The sequence below is a fragment of the Echinops telfairi genome, unplaced genomic scaffold (assembly GCF_000313985.2).
Source record: "Echinops telfairi isolate 266 unplaced genomic scaffold, ASM31398v2 ScPeMD7_1;HRSCAF=3_0, whole genome shotgun sequence".
NCBI classification, from domain to species: domain Eukaryota; kingdom Metazoa; phylum Chordata; class Mammalia; order Afrosoricida; family Tenrecidae; genus Echinops; species Echinops telfairi.
In genome coordinates this window covers 44545586-44566870 of record NW_022103896.1, presented here as the reverse complement: position 1 = coordinate 44566870, position 21285 = coordinate 44545586, and the positions used below count along the sequence as shown (strand labels likewise).

Sequence of the window (21285 nt, the reverse complement as noted above, 5' to 3'; positions counted from 1 at the left end):
TTGATGTATGTATGGATTGTGATAAGAGTTGTATGAGTCCCTAATAAAACGATTAAAAATATACATATATACAACATATCTAAAAAAAACATTCCCCTCTAGTTTCAGCCCTCTTGTGATATTCCTTGCTCAAAACAATCGAGCCTTCAAAACAGTAACAAGTACACTTATATTGGAAAAGGTAAGGGCCTAAAGGGAGTTAGCCCTGAGATGTCTTCTAGTACGTATGGGTGTACGTGTACACACACACACACATACACACGTGCGCGCACAGAGAAAACAAGTAGATTCCAAATCCTAGCAGGAAGTTTCCAAGGCTGTGAAGCTTTATAAGAGCAAACAGCTTCAACTTTCTTCAATAGAGTGGCTAGTAGGTTTGAACTGCAGAACTTGTGGTTAGCAGTCCACAGCATCACAAACTATTTCTCATTTTTTCCTCGCAAAGGAAAAACAAAATTAAATCAATGCTTTTCTTTTTCTGAATTTCTAAAACTAATGTAGCACTTTGTTGCACTATCTAGATAGAAAACATTTCCAGGGTTATCCCCCAGCTTATACCACCAATCTTTACTTTAAAACCACCCTCCAAATTCCTAACCACCATATATTTGCTGCATGACCCCACTTCCCTAGCCAAAGACAATGGTTTCAAGGGGAAACGCCTATTTTAGCAAACCAAACAGAATCTCTCTCTCAGATAAATGAAAATAGGGCTGACTACACAGAGACTGAACCTGTGGAGTGAATGGGAAAACAAGAGCTAGTTAAGAAAGAGCCAGACCAGCCATACAAGGCAGAGAGAAGTTTCCACTTCTAGTCATGTCTTCTAGCTTAAGTCTCAAGGCCTAGTTATAGTCTGACTGGCACGGCTTCCTTTATTTTTCCTATAAATTTTCCTTAATCGTTCAACGCTACAAAGAGAAGCACCTAGTAAATCAACCAAAAGAACTACACAATGGAACCCACCTTCACCTTCCTCATCTTCTTCACCTTCTTCATCTTCATCTTCCTCTTCCTCCTCAGCAATACTGTCTACTGTATGACGATCATCCTCATCCTCATCTTCGTCATCTTCCACATCCGCATCATCTTCATCATCTTCTCCCTCTTCTTGCTGTTCCTCTTCTACTTCCCCTTCATCAGAATATTGACTTTCCTGAGGCACAGAATTCCGGTCAGGAGAAATTGGCTCAAAGTAATCTTCTCGATGAGGAGCGTCCTCTTCCTTGTCACTGGACACTGAAAAATTGAGATTTAGGCAAATCATTCCAGTGATTTGAACAGCATGAGGTGTTTTATCTACTTAATGAGATATTTTAGCTACTTAATGACATTTTAAATTATTTAACTCAAAACCAACATAAAAGTGGCAATTATCTGCTGTTAAAAAAACTACACACTTCACAAACATCAATCACTATTTTAAGTTCCAATACCATAAACAAATCCATTTGGGGGGGGGGGAGAGCCTAATAACTAGCTATATGGAGTTTTGCCTTGTGCAAAACATGCTGCTTATTGTTAACTTGTGCTCTTTTGTACATAACACTGTATCATATGATCATTTCATTTTTCAAACACAGCTGGAAAGTAATTGGCTTTCTGTAACAAGAAAACTGTCAACTAAAAATATAAAGGAAATACTGCGCAGGATGAAAAGACAGAGGCATCCACCAAAATTTGATTACCAGCCTCTAATTTTTTGCCTCTAATCAATATCAAAACAGCACTGTTATCACTAATGAAGGGGAAAATACTAGCAACAATTTTATACATACCCGGTATAGGAATGGTCTCATCTTCATCATCATCAGGTGGTGGTGGTCCTGGAGGAGTTCTTGGTCCCCTTGGCTGTGGTCTTGGAGGGCTTCCATTAAACTGATCTTCTTTCTCCCCATCAGCTGGAATTTCGTTAGACAGAAAAGCTTTCAGACTATTAAAAAATAGTGTAAAGAATGTCTGCCAAAAATTTTTTCTACCATTTGAGTTGTTCTTCTTTGGACTTCTTGATAATGTTGCATTCCTAATACCTAAGGTAATTTTTGTTAACGAATCTACACTTGGAGACCCTGGATTTGACTTCCCACTTATAAAAATAAAATATACACATTCTTGGGTCTTAACCCAGAGAGCAAAGACTTATTTTCATGAAGAATAAACGGTGGTACATCTATACTATGGCATACTACTGAGCAATAAACAAGAATGAACTATTGCTACCTATAAAAATTTGTGTGAACCTCAAGAAAATTATAAATTTAAAAAAATCAATCTCAATGCATGTTTCATGATTCCACTTATACAACATTTGTAAATTAAATATAATACAGTGATGAAGAACAGGTGTGTTTGTTGTTGATATTTTAATCTCTACATGAGCATATCACCACATCCTTCCACCCTCAGAACAGCTGGCAGGCTTCAGCACCAACCTTTCTAATAGCAGCCTCGTGCATAACCATTATGCTGCCAGGGCTTCTAGCTATGCTACACAGGTAAGATACAAGAAATGAAAACATATACAGTATGTGACCAACATCAAAGAAAGAGTTCACACTACTCTATTATAGGAGAGATCATTATTTAAGCATATAAAATACTAATTGTAGCACATAATGTTTTTCCCTGGAGTTCTCAATTATAATTTGGATATGTGTTCTAAATCGCCTGTATTTCAAGTCCTTAAAATAAATAAGTGATACTGGTCTGAGAAGACAAGCCCCTAGGCAAAGGGGGCCCAACTGCCTGCCTTGTGAATGAAAGCCACTGAAATTTATTGGCGTTTCTATTTTTCAGGTCTCCGGTAATAATCAAAAGGGTCTCAAGACTGGGAAAATATGCATTTACTAAGATTTATACATATAAATTCCTCAAAAACATTCCATCCACTTCAGTATTCTAGAATATATACCAAGCACTACCTCATTCAGTTTTGATAGTAATTTTCATAGGAAACCATAAAGAACCACTGGGTTGCATTACCATCAATGTGTTTTAAATAAGGGGAAAAAAATCTAGGAGCTGATGCCAGGGGCTTACGTGGTGAGCAAATGTTTTGAGAATGATGAGGGTAACATGTACAAATGTGCTTTACACAATTGATGTGTGTATGGATTGTGATAAGAGTTGTACAAGGCCCCAATAAATTTTTTTAAATAAATAAATAAAATAAAAACAAAACTCTCAGGCAATTAGAAAGCATTCTAAGTAAGAAGAGAATATAAAAATGAAGCTATTTCAACATAAAAACAGAGAGTAAGGAATGGGAAGCTAAGAGAGCTCTTCCCAGTCATATCTTAATCAAGTTTCAAAACTCTGTGAATTAGTTTTTCCTACAACACTGAAAGACTTTCACTGGCAAAAGCAAATTAAAATCCTCACCATGTTTCGGATTCCTTTTCAAATTGGGCTGTGGCTGGGGAGGTGGTGGAGGCGGCGGCGGAGGCGGCGGCGAGTCTCTATCATGACTTATCACTCTATCAACCGAGCCATAGATTGCCAGCGTCAGACAATTATACCAGCCTCTTAACACCAAACCATCAGTATTCACCTGATTTTCAGAGGGGGAAAAATATCTTTCAAATTAATGTCTTAATATGACAGAAGTCAGCTGATCCCAAATTAATTTGTGTTCAACTAAAATCATTTAAACCCATGCCAAAAAAGTGAGGCTGGTTTTGGTGAAACTGCAAAGGCTGAGCTTTTACATGGTCCCATGGAGTAAACACATCTGTTCTGAGACTACATCTCCCTATCCCACACATTATGCCAGCCCTGTTGGAAAAGTACAACCAGATTCCAAACCAAGCAGAGAGAAGTAAAAACGAAATGAAGTGGGAATTATTAAGAATTAACTAATTAAATGCTAATAGCTACAGAGGTCATAGATGCCTAGAAGCACAAATTTTACCAAGTCTCAAGAATTACAGTACAAAAAAAACAAAAAAAAGAATTATGGTACAGTACATAACATTACACAGCATTCTTATGTGACTAATTTACATACGATTACATAATATATCTACCAAACTCACTGCCATCCATTCCATTCTGACTCACAGCAAGCCTACAGGACAAAAACAGAACTGTTCCTATAAGTTTCTAAGACCGTGAATCTTCACAGGAGTAGAAAGCCTCATCTTTCTCCCATAGAATGGCTAGTGGTTCTGAATTGCTAACCTTGTGGTTAGCCACCAAGCACATAACGCACTATGCTACCAGGGCTCCTGTATGTGTCCACAGTCCATGTAAAAAGTGAATTAAATACATTGCTTAATTGCATTAAGTAGTTTTAGCAAGGAACTTTCTCCTAAAAAGACTGAAATCTTAACCAATGCCATTAAACCCCAATATCTCTTGTCAAGTAAAAATACAATATACATGCTTTCCAAATTATAAAATATTAATCACTAGTAACTACGATAGAGCAAATATTAACATTACCTTTACAAATCAGAAAATCAGTAAAGGTAAAGATAAAGTAGTAAGTAGTATGGAGGCCTCTCCTCACTCACTGCCATCAAGTTGATGCCAACTTACAGTGATCCTATAGGACAGGGTAGAACTGCCCTGTGGCTTTCAAAGACTGTAACTCTCTACAGGAGTAGAAAGCCTCGTCTTTCTCCCCCAAAGCAGCTGGTGATTTCAAAATGCTAACCTATGGTTAGCTGCCCAATGCATAACCACTCCGCCACCAGGGCAAGGCACAATAAGAAAAGAAATTAGACTATAAAGAGAAACTAGGGACCAGAAAAAATGCTCCAAGATCACCCAGAGGAAATGAGACACTTTAAACAAAACCTCCATTAGAAGAAAGATAAAGCAGGTACGGATAATCAATTGTAGTCTTAAAAAGTATGCACAGTAATCCCTTACCATACTGCTAAACAACAGGCTGTGCAATCCCATACAACAGTTCATATACTATACCATATAAAATTCTGACTCATATCAACCGTTAGGACATGGTAGTACTGCTGCAGAGTTTCTAAGACTAAAACTTTACAAGAACAGTCAGCTTCATCTTCCTCCTAATAAATGCCTGATGGGTTTGAATTGCAGACCACGTGCTTACTCTACAGTGCCACTAGGCTCTATAAATGAAAAAAGCATAAAAATGCAGGCTTCTACCAGACTCAAGTACAAAATGAGACAAAGAGCTTTCTTTATAGGAAGATAGAATATTACATGTTTTCTCTATTTTAAAACTGTTTCTGGATCCAAGTGGAATCAGGAAAGAAATGATAATCTATACAACTAAATCTAAATGAGCTGACTTTCTATTTATTTAGACTCAAAACTTTGAACAGAGGTGAAAAGAACAGTAATAACAAATTGAATATCAACTTCCATAATTACCTTAGAGTTGGGTCTAAAGATGATGGAAGTATTCTCATCATATTCCAGGCTGCAAAATAGTAGGAATAAAAATAAAATCTCAAACAATTAATAGCAAAGTTCGTGAAGAAGTCCTATTTTTTTTTAATTAAAATTTTTAAAAAAAGAAGTCCTATTTCTTGATTCAACTACATCGATAAAATCAAAAGGTAGATTTTTATTTTGTGTTAGAAAGGCACCAAGTTTGGGTTTCATTCACTACTTCCAAAATGTCATTTTTTAAAGAGTATTAAATCTCTCCCACTAAATCTAGTTGGGGGTAAATCTAAGCATCTGTATTTTTTTAACGCACCACAAGTAATTCTCATGTACACTGTGAAGAACTACTCTGCATTACAGTCGTCTAAAAATGTGGCAAAGAAAGCTGATGGTGACTGGCTATCAACAAGTATAGCATCTAGGGTCTTAAAGGCTTGAAGGTAATCAAGCGGCCATCAAGCTCAGAAGCAACAAAGCCCACATGGAAGAAGCACACCAGCCTATGCAACCACGAGGTGTCGAAGGGATCAGGTATAAGGCATCATCAGAACAAAAAATCTTACCATAGTGAATGATGGGGGAAGTGCAGAGTGGAGACCCAAAGCCCATTAGTAGGCCACTGGAGATCCCCTTGCAGAAGGGTCTCGAGGAGGAGACGAGCCAGTCAGGGGGCGATGTAGCAACGATGAAAAATACAACTTTCCTCTAGTTCCTAAATGCTTCCTCCCTCCCCCACCCCTCCCAGCCTCCACTATCATGATACGAATTCTACCTTGCAAGTCTGGCTAGACCAGAGGATGTACACTGGTACAGATAGGAATTGGAAACACGGGGAATCCAGGAGGGTAGAGAGAGAGTGGGTTGGAAAGAGGGAACCGATTACAAGGATCTATATGTGACCTCCTCCCGGGGGCACAGACAACAGAAAAGTGGGTGAACGGAGACGTTGGACAGGGCAAGATATGACAAAATAATAATTTATAAATTATCAAGGGTTCATGAGGGAGGGGGAAGCAGGGAGGGAGGGGAAAAATGAGGACCTAATGCCAGGGGCTTAAGTGGAGAGCAAATGTTTTGAGAATGATGAGGGCAATGTATGTACAAATGCTCTTTACACAATTGATATATGCATGGATTGTGATAAGAGTTGTATGAGCCCCTAATAAAATGATTAAAAGAAAAAATTTACCACAAGCAAACCAAATCAGTTGCCACAGAGTAGATTCTGATTCAAGGCAGCCCCATGTACAGCAGAGTAAAACTACACTCCACAGGGTTTTCAATAGCTGATATTTAAGATTTAAATCACCAGGCCTTTCTTCTTGTGGGTAGGTTCTACCCTCAAACCTTGCAGTTAGCAGTGGAGCACATTAATAGTGGCCCACCTCGATGCTATGTTAAAAACATACACTGGGACTAAAATTAAGAAAAAGCACCTACTTTTATCAAGTAGACACTGACAAAAGAAAATCATTCTGAATTCTTAAAAACTAAGTACTTCAGATTATCTAGATTTTCCTTCACTTTAAAAAAGATAAAATTATCAATATAAGAAACAAAGATCAATAACAAAGACAGAAGCTTGGCCATTTTTAAGCTACCTTGAAATTTTTTGAGTTCTAAAACTCATTTTAATAGTTATTGTGTTTGCAGACATCACTGTTAATATACCTAATGCATATTAAGTAATCTAATTCTCACTTCACAAAATAGGTGATTATGAAATTTCAAATTTGATAGTAGTAAGATATAAAAAATGAGATAAAATAATAGCTTTCAACATGTGTACATATATACATATAAAGATTCAAAAAGCTTGCTCTTCCGAATTAGATCTCTACCATCATGTGTGAGAAATTCATGAACCAGTAAAAAGCAGCAAAATATGGCTTATACTTCACATATTTGAATTTTTTTTGGGGGGGGCGGTATATAAACTCATTATTTACCCTTAGGAGTTTGCCATTCCTTTAACATTGCCAGCTGATAAACTAAACCCTGAGTTCTTGAGTTTGCCACCAGATACACACACAAACATCCTTTTGTTTTACCTAAATAATAAAAAGGAAGGGGGGGGAGCTGATACCAAGGGCGCAATAGAAAGTAAATGTTTAAAAAATGATGATGGCAACATACGTACAAATATGCTTGATACAATTGATGTATGGATTGTTATAAGAGTTCTAAGAGCTCCCAACAAAATAATCTTTTAATTCATTTTAGAGAGAGAGAGAGACACTAGGAAGCTCTCTTAACAACAACAAAAAAATTAGAATAAAAAGAGGCACCTTATTAATGTATGAGTTTCTGGTGAATGCTTACAAAGTACATACCTTCCCAATCTATCAAAAACGGGGGCACTTGGTTTGCTTACATTGTTGAAGAATAAATCTAACTGAAATGTATGTGGAGATGTCTCCCTGTGAATGAAACAAAAGACAAATATTAACTTTTGCAACAATCAGTTTCTGAAGAAAAAAAGGTACGTATTTAAGAGCAATTCCAAAGTACACAATAATATGACTAAGGCTTACATTGCAAAAATATAGCTAATTATAATATTCTCTAATATTTTTGTATGTGTGCTTAGGTGCCATAGAGTCGGCTCTGACTACGTACAACAGAACTAAACAGTGCACGGTCCTGTGCCAGCCTCACAATGTTCCTATGCCTGAGCCCACGGATGCAGCCACAGTGTCAGTCCATCTCACTGAGGGCCTTCCTCTTTCTCCATGCCTGTCAACTTTGCCAAGCAAAATGTACTTCTCTACAGACTGGTTCTCCTGATGGTAAGTCCATAGTATACAAGACGAAGTCTCACACATCCTTACTTCTTTTTTTTCTTTTTTTTTTTTTGAGAAAAAAAGTTAGTTTTATAGATTTATTTTCAAAGGACAAAACGCTTAAGACAACTTAAATACAAGTCCAACAGAATTACTCTGTTAACTCCAGCAATGATGCTGATAGGCCGCCGTACTTCTAGACACTCGCCAGAGTCATCCAAGTCTTCTCACAGGGAAGAAAGGTGGTCTGATACATTATTCATATACATCCTTCTTATCTGCAATGTAATCTACAATTTCTTGTGGGCACATTAACTTTTCCGCATCTATATCTGGAATTTCAAAACCAAATTCGTCCTCCATGGCCATGATAATCTCCACTTGGTCCAAACTGTCTAAGCCCAGGTCTTTCATAAAATGGGAATTTACTGAAAGCTTTTCTGGGTCAATCTTATCATAGAGTTTCAAGACGTAAAGAACACGGTCCTTGATTCCTTCTAACGTCAATGGTGGTGCATCACTATACCGGCGACAGAGCTGTGTAACTCTACCAGGAGCCTGCACGAGCACCGAGACCGACTGCGGAGCCCTGGGACTCGTCCGGATTCCCGAGGGGTACAGAGCAGTGCTGAGTGGCCGGGCCACGGCCAGAGCGGTGGCCCGAGGCAGCGGTACGAAGGCCACGGGGAGGCGGCGGACACAGGTGGAAAGGACACGAGCCGCCATGGCTACACCAACCCAGGATGCACTCCCTTACTTCTTTCAATACAGATTGGTTTGTCATTTTAGCAGTCCATGACACTTACAATATTATTCATATTCAATTCTCAAGTAGTCAAAATCATTCACTCGAGTATGATTAAAATTAAAAATTTTAATCATCAAGCATCTTCCCACTGATATTTGGACCACTCTTAAACACCTACATCTTTAAATGTACTTTAAAGTTAAGTGCTAGTTAACTGCTGTGAATTGAACTTTATTATATTCTTGATATCACTGCTCCCTTTCATTAGTGCAAGAGTTAACTGTATTTCAAGTTGGCTAATTTGATTTTAACTAGAACTACACTAAAGATCATAATCATGTTATCATCAAAGCCTTAAATTAACACTTCTATAGTAGCAAGCTACATAAATATATATTTTACGATAGGTTTATATAGTTAGAATGGAAGCTCCCTATATTTGATGTAACAAATTAGAGCACCAGAAGCTGAAATTCTTTAGGACCAAATAAAACCTTGGAAAAAAATCTCGAACAACAAGTGATCCAAAATCGATCGCGAAGAGGGTGCAGGAGGCCTAGTAGGGCTTGCTCACGGGCAATGTAACCGCGAGGAATTACTGAAACCCAAATTAATGCTGAACCTGATAGACGGACAAAAGGAAAGTAAAAGGAAATAGAGGAGACAAAGGGCATTTATAGAGGTCTAAATACAGGCATGTACATAAGTAAATATGGTTATATATGACGATGGGGAAATAAATCTATATGCATATATAGGTTTAATATTAAGGTAGCAGATGGACATTCGGGCTCTACTCAAGTACTCTCTCAATGCAAGAATACTTTGTTCTATTAAATTGGCATTCCATGATGCTCACCTTCCCAACAGGATCGCTGGAAACAAAGCAATGGTGCATAAGCAAATGTGGTGAAGAAAGCTGATGGAGCCCCGCTATCAAAAGATATAGGTCTGAGGTCTTAAAGGCTTGAAGATAAGCAAGTGGCCATCTAGCTCAGAAGCAACAAAGCCCACATGGAAGAAGCACACCAGTCTGTGATCATGAGGTGTCAATAGAATCAAGTAACAGGCAACAAAGAATAAAAAATCCTATCATAGTGAATGAGGGGGAGTGCAGAGTAGAGACCCAAAGCCCATCTGTAGACAACTGGACATCCCCTCACAGAAGGATCGCAGAGAGGAGATGAGCCAGTCAGGGTGCAGTATAGCACCGATGAAACATAAAACTTTCCTCTAGTTCTTTTATGCTTCCTCTCCCCCTCTATCATGATCCCAATTCTACCTTACAAATCCAACTAGACCAGAGGATATACACAGGTACAGATAAGAACTGGAAACACAGAGAATCCAGGACAAATAAAGTCCTCAGGACCAATAATGAAAGTAGCGATACCAGGAGGAGAAGGGGAAGATGGGGTAAAAAGGGGGAACCAAAAAAAAGGGGGAACCAACCACAATGATCTACATATAATCCCCTCCCTGGAGGACCGACAACAGAAAAGTAGGTGAAGGGAGACTTTGGACAGTGTAAGACATGATAAATAATAATAATTTATAAATTATCAAGGGTTCCTGAGGGAGGGAGGATGGAGGAGAGAGCGGAAAAAAATGAGGAACTGATACCAAGGGCTCAAGTAGAAAGAAAATGTCTTGACACATGGTTGTATGTATGGATTGTGATTAAAGTTGTATGAGCCCCCAATAAAATTATTTTTTTAAATCTCTACATACTTCATCAATGGCAATGAGTTATATACTTCATTGCCTTCTTAAATAAGAATCCAAATAGTAGAGAGTAGAATGCCCAAAGTACAATCAAGCATTTTCCCACATACTTCTATTAGAAGTATAAACTTGTATAATTATTATGAAAGAAATGTAGCATTAAGTATCAAGAGACTAAGAAACTGCTCTTACAATTTGATCCAGAAATATTGTTCTTAGGCAATGCTTCTATGGTAATATCAAAGATCAAAAAAAGAATTTTTTCTCAAGAGGATATTCATCATACAATTACTTGTCATTTGGAAAAACTAAAACCTATCTAGGTTCTCACATGGGAGAGTAGTCAAATAAATTACAGTAAAATCATTTGTTAAACTAGGCACTACTGAGAAATCATTTTTTTAAACTATATGGATGTGAAAATACTCAACATAAATGAAATAAAATACATAAAATGATATACAAATCCAAGTGTGATCAAAAACTCAAGTTTCTTATTCTTCCTCTTCAAACTACATTTTGACACATACATAATGCACATCACACATTTTTCATAGTGTGCAATCTGTGCATTTTTTAACAAGGGCATTAGATCATTATTTTTTTACATGTTGAATTAACTTTTTTGCGTGTGCGGGGGGGGGGTGTCTATCTAATGGATGTAATGCTATATATCTTCACCTTGGTACCTGCTGACACAGAGGATGGGAGTCCCAGCAGCAGACTCTCACCAGCCTACCCTCGAGTTTCTAAGCAGCCTCTCTCCCGGCAGGACTCATACCCTGCTCTGAAAAATCTTTCCCCAGTGCAGGAAGAAAACAAATTTTCTACCCTAAAAACAGTTCTTGACGGGGCACCAGCTCCAGCCCACAAGGTGTGGGGTCTACAGACCCCAGGCTGAAGAGCCAGCGTGGTGAGGGTGAAGGCAGTAAGGCCAGCACATAACAACTGGAAACATTCCAACCCACCAACCAACCAGCTAGCCGGCCACTGTGGTTGGGCTATTTGAATCTCCTAACTGCATGGGCAGGAGAGGCACAAGCACAGAGGGATTGTGCATCCACTCACTCAGACAAAATGGATCCAAATGGCTGCCTGGGGCCCCACGGGGCCAGAGCAGTGTGTACCTGAACCTGAACTGCCCTCTTCCGTAGCTTCATGTGGGGTTGATACTGAGATTTGAGCACACGTGAGCAATAGGCCCTACCCATCACAGGACCAAACCAAACAAGATCAACCCTGCCCACAGCCTTTCACCCATCTCTGGCAATGAAATACCTAAACCCAAATCGGCTACAAGGAACTCTCCAGCTCTAGGCCTGTCCACAAACTGCCCCAGAGCAAACAGTTTCAACTGTTTACATTTCAATTGCCAAGCAAATACCAAACTTAATCCAAGACCTCTTGACCATGGCTTATGCCTTTATTATATACAATGATGACCAAAAGTAACATTTTTGAATGAGGTCAAAATTTATTTCTAGAAATGTCTAAAGACATGTGCATTATATGAATTGGCAGAGTATACCAGAACATTTTTACAGAAATTCACCATTTCCACCCATTATGTGTGTGGGCACATTTACATGAAACATTTGCAAAGAATACAATAGACTTTGGCCTCAACTATCTCAAAGAAACAACAACAAATAGCTAAAATACAAATCCCTTACTTCTGAATTCCCAAAGGCTCAGATCTCAAATATATAAACACACACATACATTAAAAAACACAGCATTATCAAATATTTGTGGAATTCTCTTAGGATGAAGAAATTAACCAGTTTCCACTGACTCAATTCCTACTCATGGTGAACTGTATGTGCCAAAAAGGTTTTCTACATGCCATGTGGCTGTGTTTTGTTTTTTACTTTTGAGGTTTTTTTTCAGAAGAAAATGGCCAGGCCTTTCTTCCAAGACCCCTAGGTACAGGTGGATTTGAGCCTCCAACTCCATTAACTGTTTGCACTATCCAGGGACTTCCAAACCAAACCAATTGCCATCAAGCCGATTCCAACTCATGGCCGCGCCTTCCTGTGTGTCCGAGCAGCGCTGTGTGCCACAGAGCTTTCAATGGCTGTTTTTGGAAGTGTCGTCTGGTCCCTGAGTGCTGAAACAGTTATTGTGTTTGGCTAATAACTGAAAGTTTTGAGGTTCCAGTCTATCCAGAGGCATTTTGGAAGAAAGGCCTGACAATCTACCTCTGAAAACGGTACAAAGTACAGTTTTACAGAGGGAGCTGCCGCTTTTACCTGGCAAAAAATTAAGAGTATGTCACTTCCAACGTTACTGCTATAAAACACACTGACATGTGGCTTCCATCTCCAGCTTGCTCTCTAGGTTTCTGGATGGCTCACTCTGGGGGAACTATGTCATGGCCTGATCAACCCCCTGGAGAGGGCCTCCTAGAAAAGAACTGAAGTCTTAGTCCTCCAGTGTCTTCCGAGACTGCAGACTAGCCTTGACTCTGACATCCCAATAGCCCTGAGCCAAGGAAGCTGCTCTCAGACTCCTGCTAAATTTGCTGTGATTTGTAACACATCATAGCTCACAAAGAGACCTTCACTTGCCAAAAGACATGCAAAGGAAAACAAGTGTCTTTATTTTCTGAAACATGAAAAAAACAATTTTAAAGCTGTAAAGTCAATTATAATGATTCATCAGAAATATTAATTAAATATTCTCATTGTATTTTTTTAGTTTTATTTTGCCGAGTACTGTTCATGATTTCACATCTATTTCTACAACTAACCAACTAGTGTTTACAACTTTAAAGAAATAAACCCAAAACTGTGATTCTATGCAATAACACTCACCAACCACTAAAGATTAATTTTTGAGTTATACAAAATATGCAATGAAATGCGTGTATGTTGATTTATATATATATTCATATTTCTATAACAAGGTTTTAGCTTCTATCTCCAACTCATGGAATTAAAATCACAAAATGATTATTCATGTTACAATGAAGATCAAATTATTCCTGTTTTATGTCAGTTGTTAGTTACCATTATCTTCATTCAGGAATCATGTCTTACATTTGCTTTTTTCCTACAGTCTAAAAAGGAAAAAGTATCAACTAAGTACTTATTAACTAAAACTAATAATATCAAGCTACAAATTTATTAAAAGACACATATATCAGGCTACGATCAACCTTATGTCATGAAATCTGGGATTATGTAACAACAACAAAATTTTTAAACCCCTAATTCTCACTTATTTTTAAGGCAGAATACTACTTCCTTGTAATACTTTCAGGTTACAAATACTTCATCTTACAGACTGTACCACTGTAAGATATTTTGTAAAGTGTAAAGCTATTTCTACTAACTTTTTAAAAAAGGGATGAAGCCAGGGGCTTAAAATGGAGAGCAAATGTGAGAATGAAGAGGGCAATGAATGTACAAATGTGCTTTACAGAATTGATGTATGTGTGGAATGTGATAAGAGTCGTATGAGCCCCTAATGAAACGATTAAAAAGAAAGAAAATGTTTTGAAAATGATGGCCACAAATGTATAAATGTGCTTTATACAATGGATGCATGTATGTATTATAATAAGAGCTGTATGAGCCAAATAAAATTATTTTTTTAAAAAAGAAAAAAAAAGGGATGAAGGAAGAAAAACCTAACTTAGGTCAAATAAGCACTCTTTCCAAAGTTCTGGTTTATGATGATACATGCATTCTATAAGCTGCTAACAAAACCTATAGTTTATTACAATGCAGCACAACCATAACTGCAAAGTTTTGTTTTGAACTTGCAAAATAGTACTTTACACGTCAGCATATAAGAAAATGCTTCCCCCAAAAAAGTTTCTGGGACAATTCTTAGTCAAAAAAGACTTTAAATAAGAGATTCAGCTTACCCATATGCTCTACTGTCAGGCAGGCTACTATGGGCTCTCACTCCCGGGGGGATGACTCGGACTTCATTGATATATACCACACATGGAAAACGAACTACATCGATATGAGAACTTTGCTTTAAAAAGGATAAAAAGGAAAGGTTAACTGTAAGAAAAACACATTTCTCTATACACAATTTACAGTCTGTTTCATTCAGAATGCCATGAGTAATCTTAAACTCCGTATCATCAAATCACACGCAGTGCATCAAGTCCATTCTGACAAGTAGCCCCACACAAGGTTACTGAAACCGTAAATCTTTACAGGAACAGATAACCTCATGTTCGCCCATGAAACAGCCTAACCCGCAGTGCCATCAGAGCGCCATCTATCACTGAAAGAGAGCTACTGTATTACTATGCTACATAAAAGTCACTTTCAAAAACAGCAATTTATAAAGTTAACTACTCTCTGATGAGTGCCGTAGTTACATCCCTGCTGTTTTGTTTAGGATCACACGATCATACTGGACGCAATCCCTTATCTGACACCTCTAGAGCAGAGACCTTTCAGATTTTTAGAAAGATAACAAATCTACATCTACGACCTCTCCTGAGCACTACACAGGTATCTCACTGTCTACTAGGCATCTCCTCCAGGATGTCTCTGGGACATCCCACAGGCAACAAGTTTAAAATTTTAATAAGTTTTTTTAAAAAAACTATGTTGAACCTGCTTTCATCACTACGAAGTCAAAACCCCAACATGCCACACGCTCTCCATCTTCATCTCTTCACTCATTCTGGTCTCTCTGCTTAGAGCCCTCACGTATTCCCTAACCCAACTCCCTTTAGACCAGTGTTTCCCAAAGCATTATCGGCCCCCTGGGGAGGTGCTAGAACAATGAGGGGGAGCTGCAAAAGCAGTTATCTACACTTCATCCTAGATTATGGGCTACAACACAAATGTTTTTTCATTGCCAAGGGGACACTGAATAATTTTTTCTGAATAGGAAGAGTTACAGTCTTGGGGCACTAAGTGCTTTCTTCTAGGGACGTAAAAAAGATGGCTGGGAGATAGGAGACAGCCTTTTTATTGTATAACCGTCTGTCTTTTTTGAATGTGTATTTCACATATGTATTCACCTCAATTCAACTCACTGCCATCCAGTTGCTGCCGACTCCTAGTACTCTCAAGGAGCTCTGGTAGTGTACTGGGTTATACACTGGGCTGCTAACTACCAAGTCAGTGGTCAAAACCACCTGCCATTCTGCAGGAGAAAAATGAAGATGACGCTTTCTGGTCCCGCAAACATGTAGTTCTACCCTATAGGACAGGGCAGAACTCCCTTGGTGAGTTTCCAAGACAGTACCTCTTTACAGGAGTAGAAAGTCCCGTCTTTCTCCCCTTGAGTGGTTTGAACTACTTACTTTGTGGTTAGCAGCCCAAGGCATAACCACTATGCCACGAGGGCTCCCTTATATGTATTACCTACTCAAAAAAGATAATATTTTAACTGAAACCTATGTTTAAAAATGATATATGGGTGTATTTCGTTCTGGAAATTCACAGCACAATGAAAGTGAAAAATGAAGTCACAAAAGAATACATCCAAGGAAAAAAAAAGAATACATCCAACATCAATATACTAATGCAGATATATAACATGCATGTTCATTAGAGGATTTGGAAAATATTAATATAAAAGAAAGCTGTTTGTAGCTGGACCTAGGAAAGCTTTTGACCTTTCCTATTTTCTAATTTTTCTATCATAAATCTAAAATTTGTTAAACTCACATATGGAAATCACAGTAGGGTTTCCAAGACTGCAAACCTTTACAGGAGCAGACAGCCTGATCTTTCTCTCTCAGAGCAGCTGTTTTGTTTAAACTGCCAACGTTGTGGTTTGCAATCCAAAGCCTAATCCATGGGGCTGCTTAAAATCACAGAGTTGTGTATTGTTTTATTATTTTTTACAAAGTGCAATAAGCAGATGCTTCCAACCGTTTGTGAAGAAATTCCATTGTTTTATTCTATTTTTCATACAAAAACCAAATACAATTTGAAATTCATGCAATCACCATTTTATCACTTTCTGATACTTAAATAAAAGTTTATCTTTCTGCACGTGAGAAGCTAGAGCAGCTCCTTTGAGGCTGTGGAAGCTGTTGTCTGAGGAGCTCTACCAGCTGCCTTGAGGTCTTTGCTACAATAAGACTTTTTTGTTGTTGTCTGAATTTCTCCACTGGAGGTAAATTCCTTGATTTTGGTTTCTGTATTCCCACGTCCTAGAGATATACCCTCTCCCTTCATGGTTGTTTTATATTAATGAGTATTAAACAGATCTCTAACATCCTATTGGGCAAAGCCAGAAGCAAACCACTATACCTTCTAAAACTAGAATTATCTAATTCCCATCAACTCACTTCCTAATTTTATTACTATCATCAGATACACCAGTTCCATCTAACCCCTAAAAACTAGAATTGACATCTTTAACTACATCTTTCTCCCTTATGCAAGTAGCTGCCATGCTGTCAATTTCACATCCAAAATGTATCTTACATCTAGGCCCATCTACTTAGTCCTGCTGGGACAGCATAGCATAGCTTCAAGCCAGGAAAATATATGTTCATGCATTTTACTCTATTGAGAGTCAAGCAGCCTCTCATCCTCAGTTCCCTCCTCTACAAAATGGGGATAACTACCTTTCAATGTTGGTGGAAGGATTAGAAATAATGTATTTAAGTAATCAAAATACTGTGTCTGGCACAAGTGCATTCAATAAATGCTAGCAATTATTATTACACACCTGCTAACTCAAAACTTTCATTAGGTCTGTTTTTGCCATTTACAGTTTCTCTAAATCATTTTAGACATCACTGATCAATGAACTGACTTAATGAACTTTATTAGTATCACCTGACTGCTCAAAAAACTATTTCCTGGGCATTCGAAGAACTCCATGATCAAACTTCAAACTGCCCTTAGCTGTTGGTTCACACTACTACTCTCTCCATCCCCTACGGAGCGCTAACAACTTTGAGTGTCCTTCTTTCCCTTCTACAATTATGGAACACTTACCCTTCCAACCACCACCAAGTACATCTACCAACCACCTGATGAAGCCATTCCTTATCTTCTCAAAGAAACAGCGATGATCTCACTACCTCTGAAATCACACACCAACCCAAACTCACTGTCATCGAGTCAATGCCACTCATAGCAACCCAACAGGACAGGGTAGAACTGCCCCTGTGGGTTTTGGAGACTGTAACTCTTTACAAGAGTCGAAAGCCCCTTCTTTCCCTCTCACAGAATCTGACGCTTTCGAACTATTAACCTTGTGGACCACAGGCCAATGCATAGCCACTATGCCACCGAGGCTCAATATCCAAACTAGAAGTTGGATATTGAAAGAGCCCCAAAAGTCCAACTCTTTCAAGATGCTAGTCTGCTCCATCTCTCCTGTCACTCCTCCCTTGAATATATTCCCTTATATCTCTGGGTTCTGCAAAATGCTACAGTGTCCCACAGAACTCACGAAAGTTTCAAGGACTATTTCACAGGGTGGTGGGTGCTGTTCAGTCCAAAGTTCAAGTTTGGCAGGGGTAAGCCAGAGGGCACATTCCACTCCTGGCTCTTGCTGATGAGAAACACCTCCTGTTTCTCAGTGAACTCATTTTACAGGCAGCAGGCGGGCATTGCAAGGAATCCTGTTCATAATTACTCAGGTGAATCCTATCAGTCTTGCCCCAACTTCCTAACAGACCCATGCAAGAGAGGTCATTTGGTCGGAGTTACATGGAGCAATCAAATTTCACTGGAATGTAATAATCTATTCTCAGCCCCCAATAAAATGATTTTTTTAAAGGGAGGGGGAGGGGAAATCTAAAGAGCTAACTCAAAGTCAGAAACACTCTATATTCCTACTATTTTACACCTGATAGTGCATAATGTATTCAGAAGAACATCTCAGACATGGCCAAAGTTGAGCTCCGATTAAAGCATACAGTGATAAAAAATAAATAACCTATTCTCTGTCCCTGGACTGTATCTTATGTATGCACATATGACCTGGGCTTCTGGCAAGATGTTTCTAGTAAGCACTGGCCTCCTACTAATCTTCATCAGCCAGGCTTTTCTTGAAGGCCACTCCAGAAACAGATTCTTTCCCCTCTCAACTGTAGTATATACTTTCTTACATCATTATAAGTAAGAATAACTTCTAAACAACGAGCATGGTGCAATTCACACCCTCCACTAAGGTCAGAACTCAATCTCATCCCATTCCTGCTAGCAGATAATACCCTCCAAAATTCAGCCACAGACATAGGAAATCCGGAACTATTATATATCCATAAGGGATTAGGGCTGAAAGAACCATATTAATTTGAGTCTAACTCACTCATTGACTAATTATATTAAAGAATACAGTTCTTGTTAGATGTACCTTCAAGTTAATTTTGACTCCTGGCAACCCCATGTGAGAGTAGAATTGTCTCATAGGATTTTCTTGGCTGTCATCTTTCTGGAAGGAAAAACTGAAGATGGTGCAGGACCAGACAACATGTCATTGTGCTGTACACAGGGCTGCTATGAATGGAACTGAGTGGAGCACATCTTAACACCTTTACTGAAGCAGATTGCCAGGCCTTTCTCTTGCATAGTCACTCCTAAACCAAACACCAAACACACTGCCATTGAGTCACTGCGACTCATAGTGACCCTCTGGGCAGGGTAGAACTGCCCCTGTGAGTTTCCAACTATAACTCTGTATGGAAGTAGAAAGCCCCTTAGAGCAGTAGTGATTTGAGACTACTGAGCGTGCAGATCGTAGCCCAGTGTGTAAGCACTAGGCTACGGAGGTTCTTTGTTGAATCATCCAAAACCAAAAGTACTGCCAATCAGGTTGATTCCGATTTGAAGGGACCCTTTAAGGCAGGGTAGAACCTGGCCCTGGAGGTTTCCCAAACTGTAAATTTTTACAGTAGAAAACATCGTCTTTCTCCCATGGAATGGCTAGTGGTTTCAAACTACAGATGATGCTCTTCACAACCCAATGTGTAACCACTATGCCACCAGGGCTCCTTCACCAAGATATAAATGCCAGCTTTTCTAAACTAGAACACTATTAAATTGATTCGTCGTGTTTGGTTTTGTTTTTGTTTTTTCATTGTAACTGTTCTCAATTTTTGCACCCGACATGTTTATTATGATCCAACTCCTATCTCCCTGTATGCTTTCTACAGCCTATCTGGCATGACAATCAGAAAAGTATAGCCAATAAACAGCAGAACTGATTAAGCTACATGAAATGTGAGGCTACAAAATAATCTGGTTAGCAAGAAATGCCATACTTCTCATTTTTACAGACTTCTAAACTATTTGCTAAAAAAAAAACTAGCTGGATCAAGGTTGCCAACCTTTCATTTTGACAAAATTTAAACTACATCCACTATTACCATTATTTCATAAATAAAAGAACATTTTAAACGTTTCATTCAAACATTCACTAAGTGCCTATATCTGGTGAGATAATGTCCTAGGCATTGAAGATACAGGCTGTGAACAAGAGGCACTCTACTTATCTTCATGGAACTTGATGCAAAGATATAAACAGAATAGCCTCCAAAGAAAGAACGGTTTTCTGAATTGTTTAAATCCAGATGGATGAGTTCGTTGTTTGTTTTTAATTTCGTTGAGGGCCTCATTCAATGAACCATTTGTGGGCAGCTTCCAAGTACCTTTAGTTAACTAACTACATTCAATATGTAATTGGTTCGGAAGGTCACAAAATGGTTCGGTACAGAACAGTCACTTAACATCACCCACCCCCATCACGAGCACATTTGTATGTTCTCTTCAGTTTGCCTACAATCTTCTCCATCTTCCCCCCTTTGCAAGTATTCCCCCACACATGGGGCATCCATGTACTAACGTGACAGATCTTTTCCAAGAAGTAGGTACAGTACTGAAGTTTCAGGACACTCTGCAAAACCCCACAATCCTAATACTCACACTTGGGCTTCATAAATCCCGCTAGAAAGGGGACCTAGAGAAGATATTTAGAAATGTCTTAACCAAGAATCTCCAAGCCAGCGCGAGCTGTTCGGACTCTCGCGTTACTGTCAAACACAAACTTCCCGAGAGCCCTAAAGCTGTGAGCCGCGATCCTACACCCGAACCAAAGCTGAAAGGAAGGAAAACGAGCAACGCGAGCAGAGTAGCCAACTCGACCAAAAGACGCGGCGGCCTAAGCTACACCAGGCCAACGGGGGCTGCAGCAGCCCTTCCTCAGAGCTTGCGCCCACACCCATGAAGGGGAGGGAGGGTTGAGAGATGTAAGGACTTAAGCGACAAACGGCGGGAGGAAAAGTCGAGGCACGTCTAACGGACTTGTTTCTCGTTTTAATTTCGTCACTGTTGATTTTTTTATAGGTCCTCAAGTCAAAAGTCAGGATGGGGATTAAGTCGCAAAGCCTTACCTCAGCGCTTGGGTGCTTAAAAGTATCTAAAAATAGCAGCTCCATCGCCGAGTCCACCGCCATGTTTGCGGAGGGAGGGGGTGGGGTGCAAGACTTCCGGAGCAAAGCTCCAACCCGGGCAACAGCGGCTCGGGAGCAGGAGCAATGACAGCACTTCCGGAGCAATGACAGCACTTCCGGCGCGCGGCGCGCCTGCGCAGCAAGCCTCCGCCCACCTACGCCCGCCCAACCCAAGTTGCCGCCCACCTACGCCCGCCCAACCCAAGTTGCCGCCCCGCCTTCTCCAGCGCGGCGGAGGACGTCCTCCGAGA

General features: G+C 39.3%; 2 protein-coding genes across 3 annotated transcripts in view; both read right to left on the bottom strand.

Annotated features, from left to right (window-relative positions):
• The window catches only part of VIRMA (vir like m6A methyltransferase associated), a 66615-nt gene extending 45576 nt beyond the window's left edge, over positions 1-21039 (bottom strand). For both annotated transcript variants that reach the window (XM_004697472.4, XM_045296375.1), the window contains exons 1-7: positions 20975-21039; positions 14507-14622; positions 7710-7796; positions 5359-5407; positions 3382-3550; positions 1779-1901; positions 967-1239 (exon numbers count right to left, since the gene is read on the bottom strand). In XM_004697472.4, coding sequence (XP_004697529.1) covers positions 967-1239; positions 1779-1901; positions 3382-3550; positions 5359-5407; positions 7710-7796; positions 14507-14622; positions 20975-21037 — 880 coding nt within the window. In that variant the 5' untranslated portion in view covers positions 21038-21039. The remainder of the gene's footprint in view (positions 1-966; positions 1240-1778; positions 1902-3381; positions 3551-5358; positions 5408-7709; positions 7797-14506; positions 14623-20974) is intronic.
• Positions 8244-8891, bottom strand: LOC101654342 (acyl carrier protein, mitochondrial-like). The gene has a single exon (XM_045296451.1). The coding sequence runs from the start codon at positions 8883-8885 to the stop codon at positions 8415-8417; it is 471 nt and encodes a 156-aa protein (XP_045152386.1). The 5' UTR covers positions 8886-8891; the 3' UTR covers positions 8244-8414.
• Positions 21040-21285: the final 246 nt, after the last annotated feature.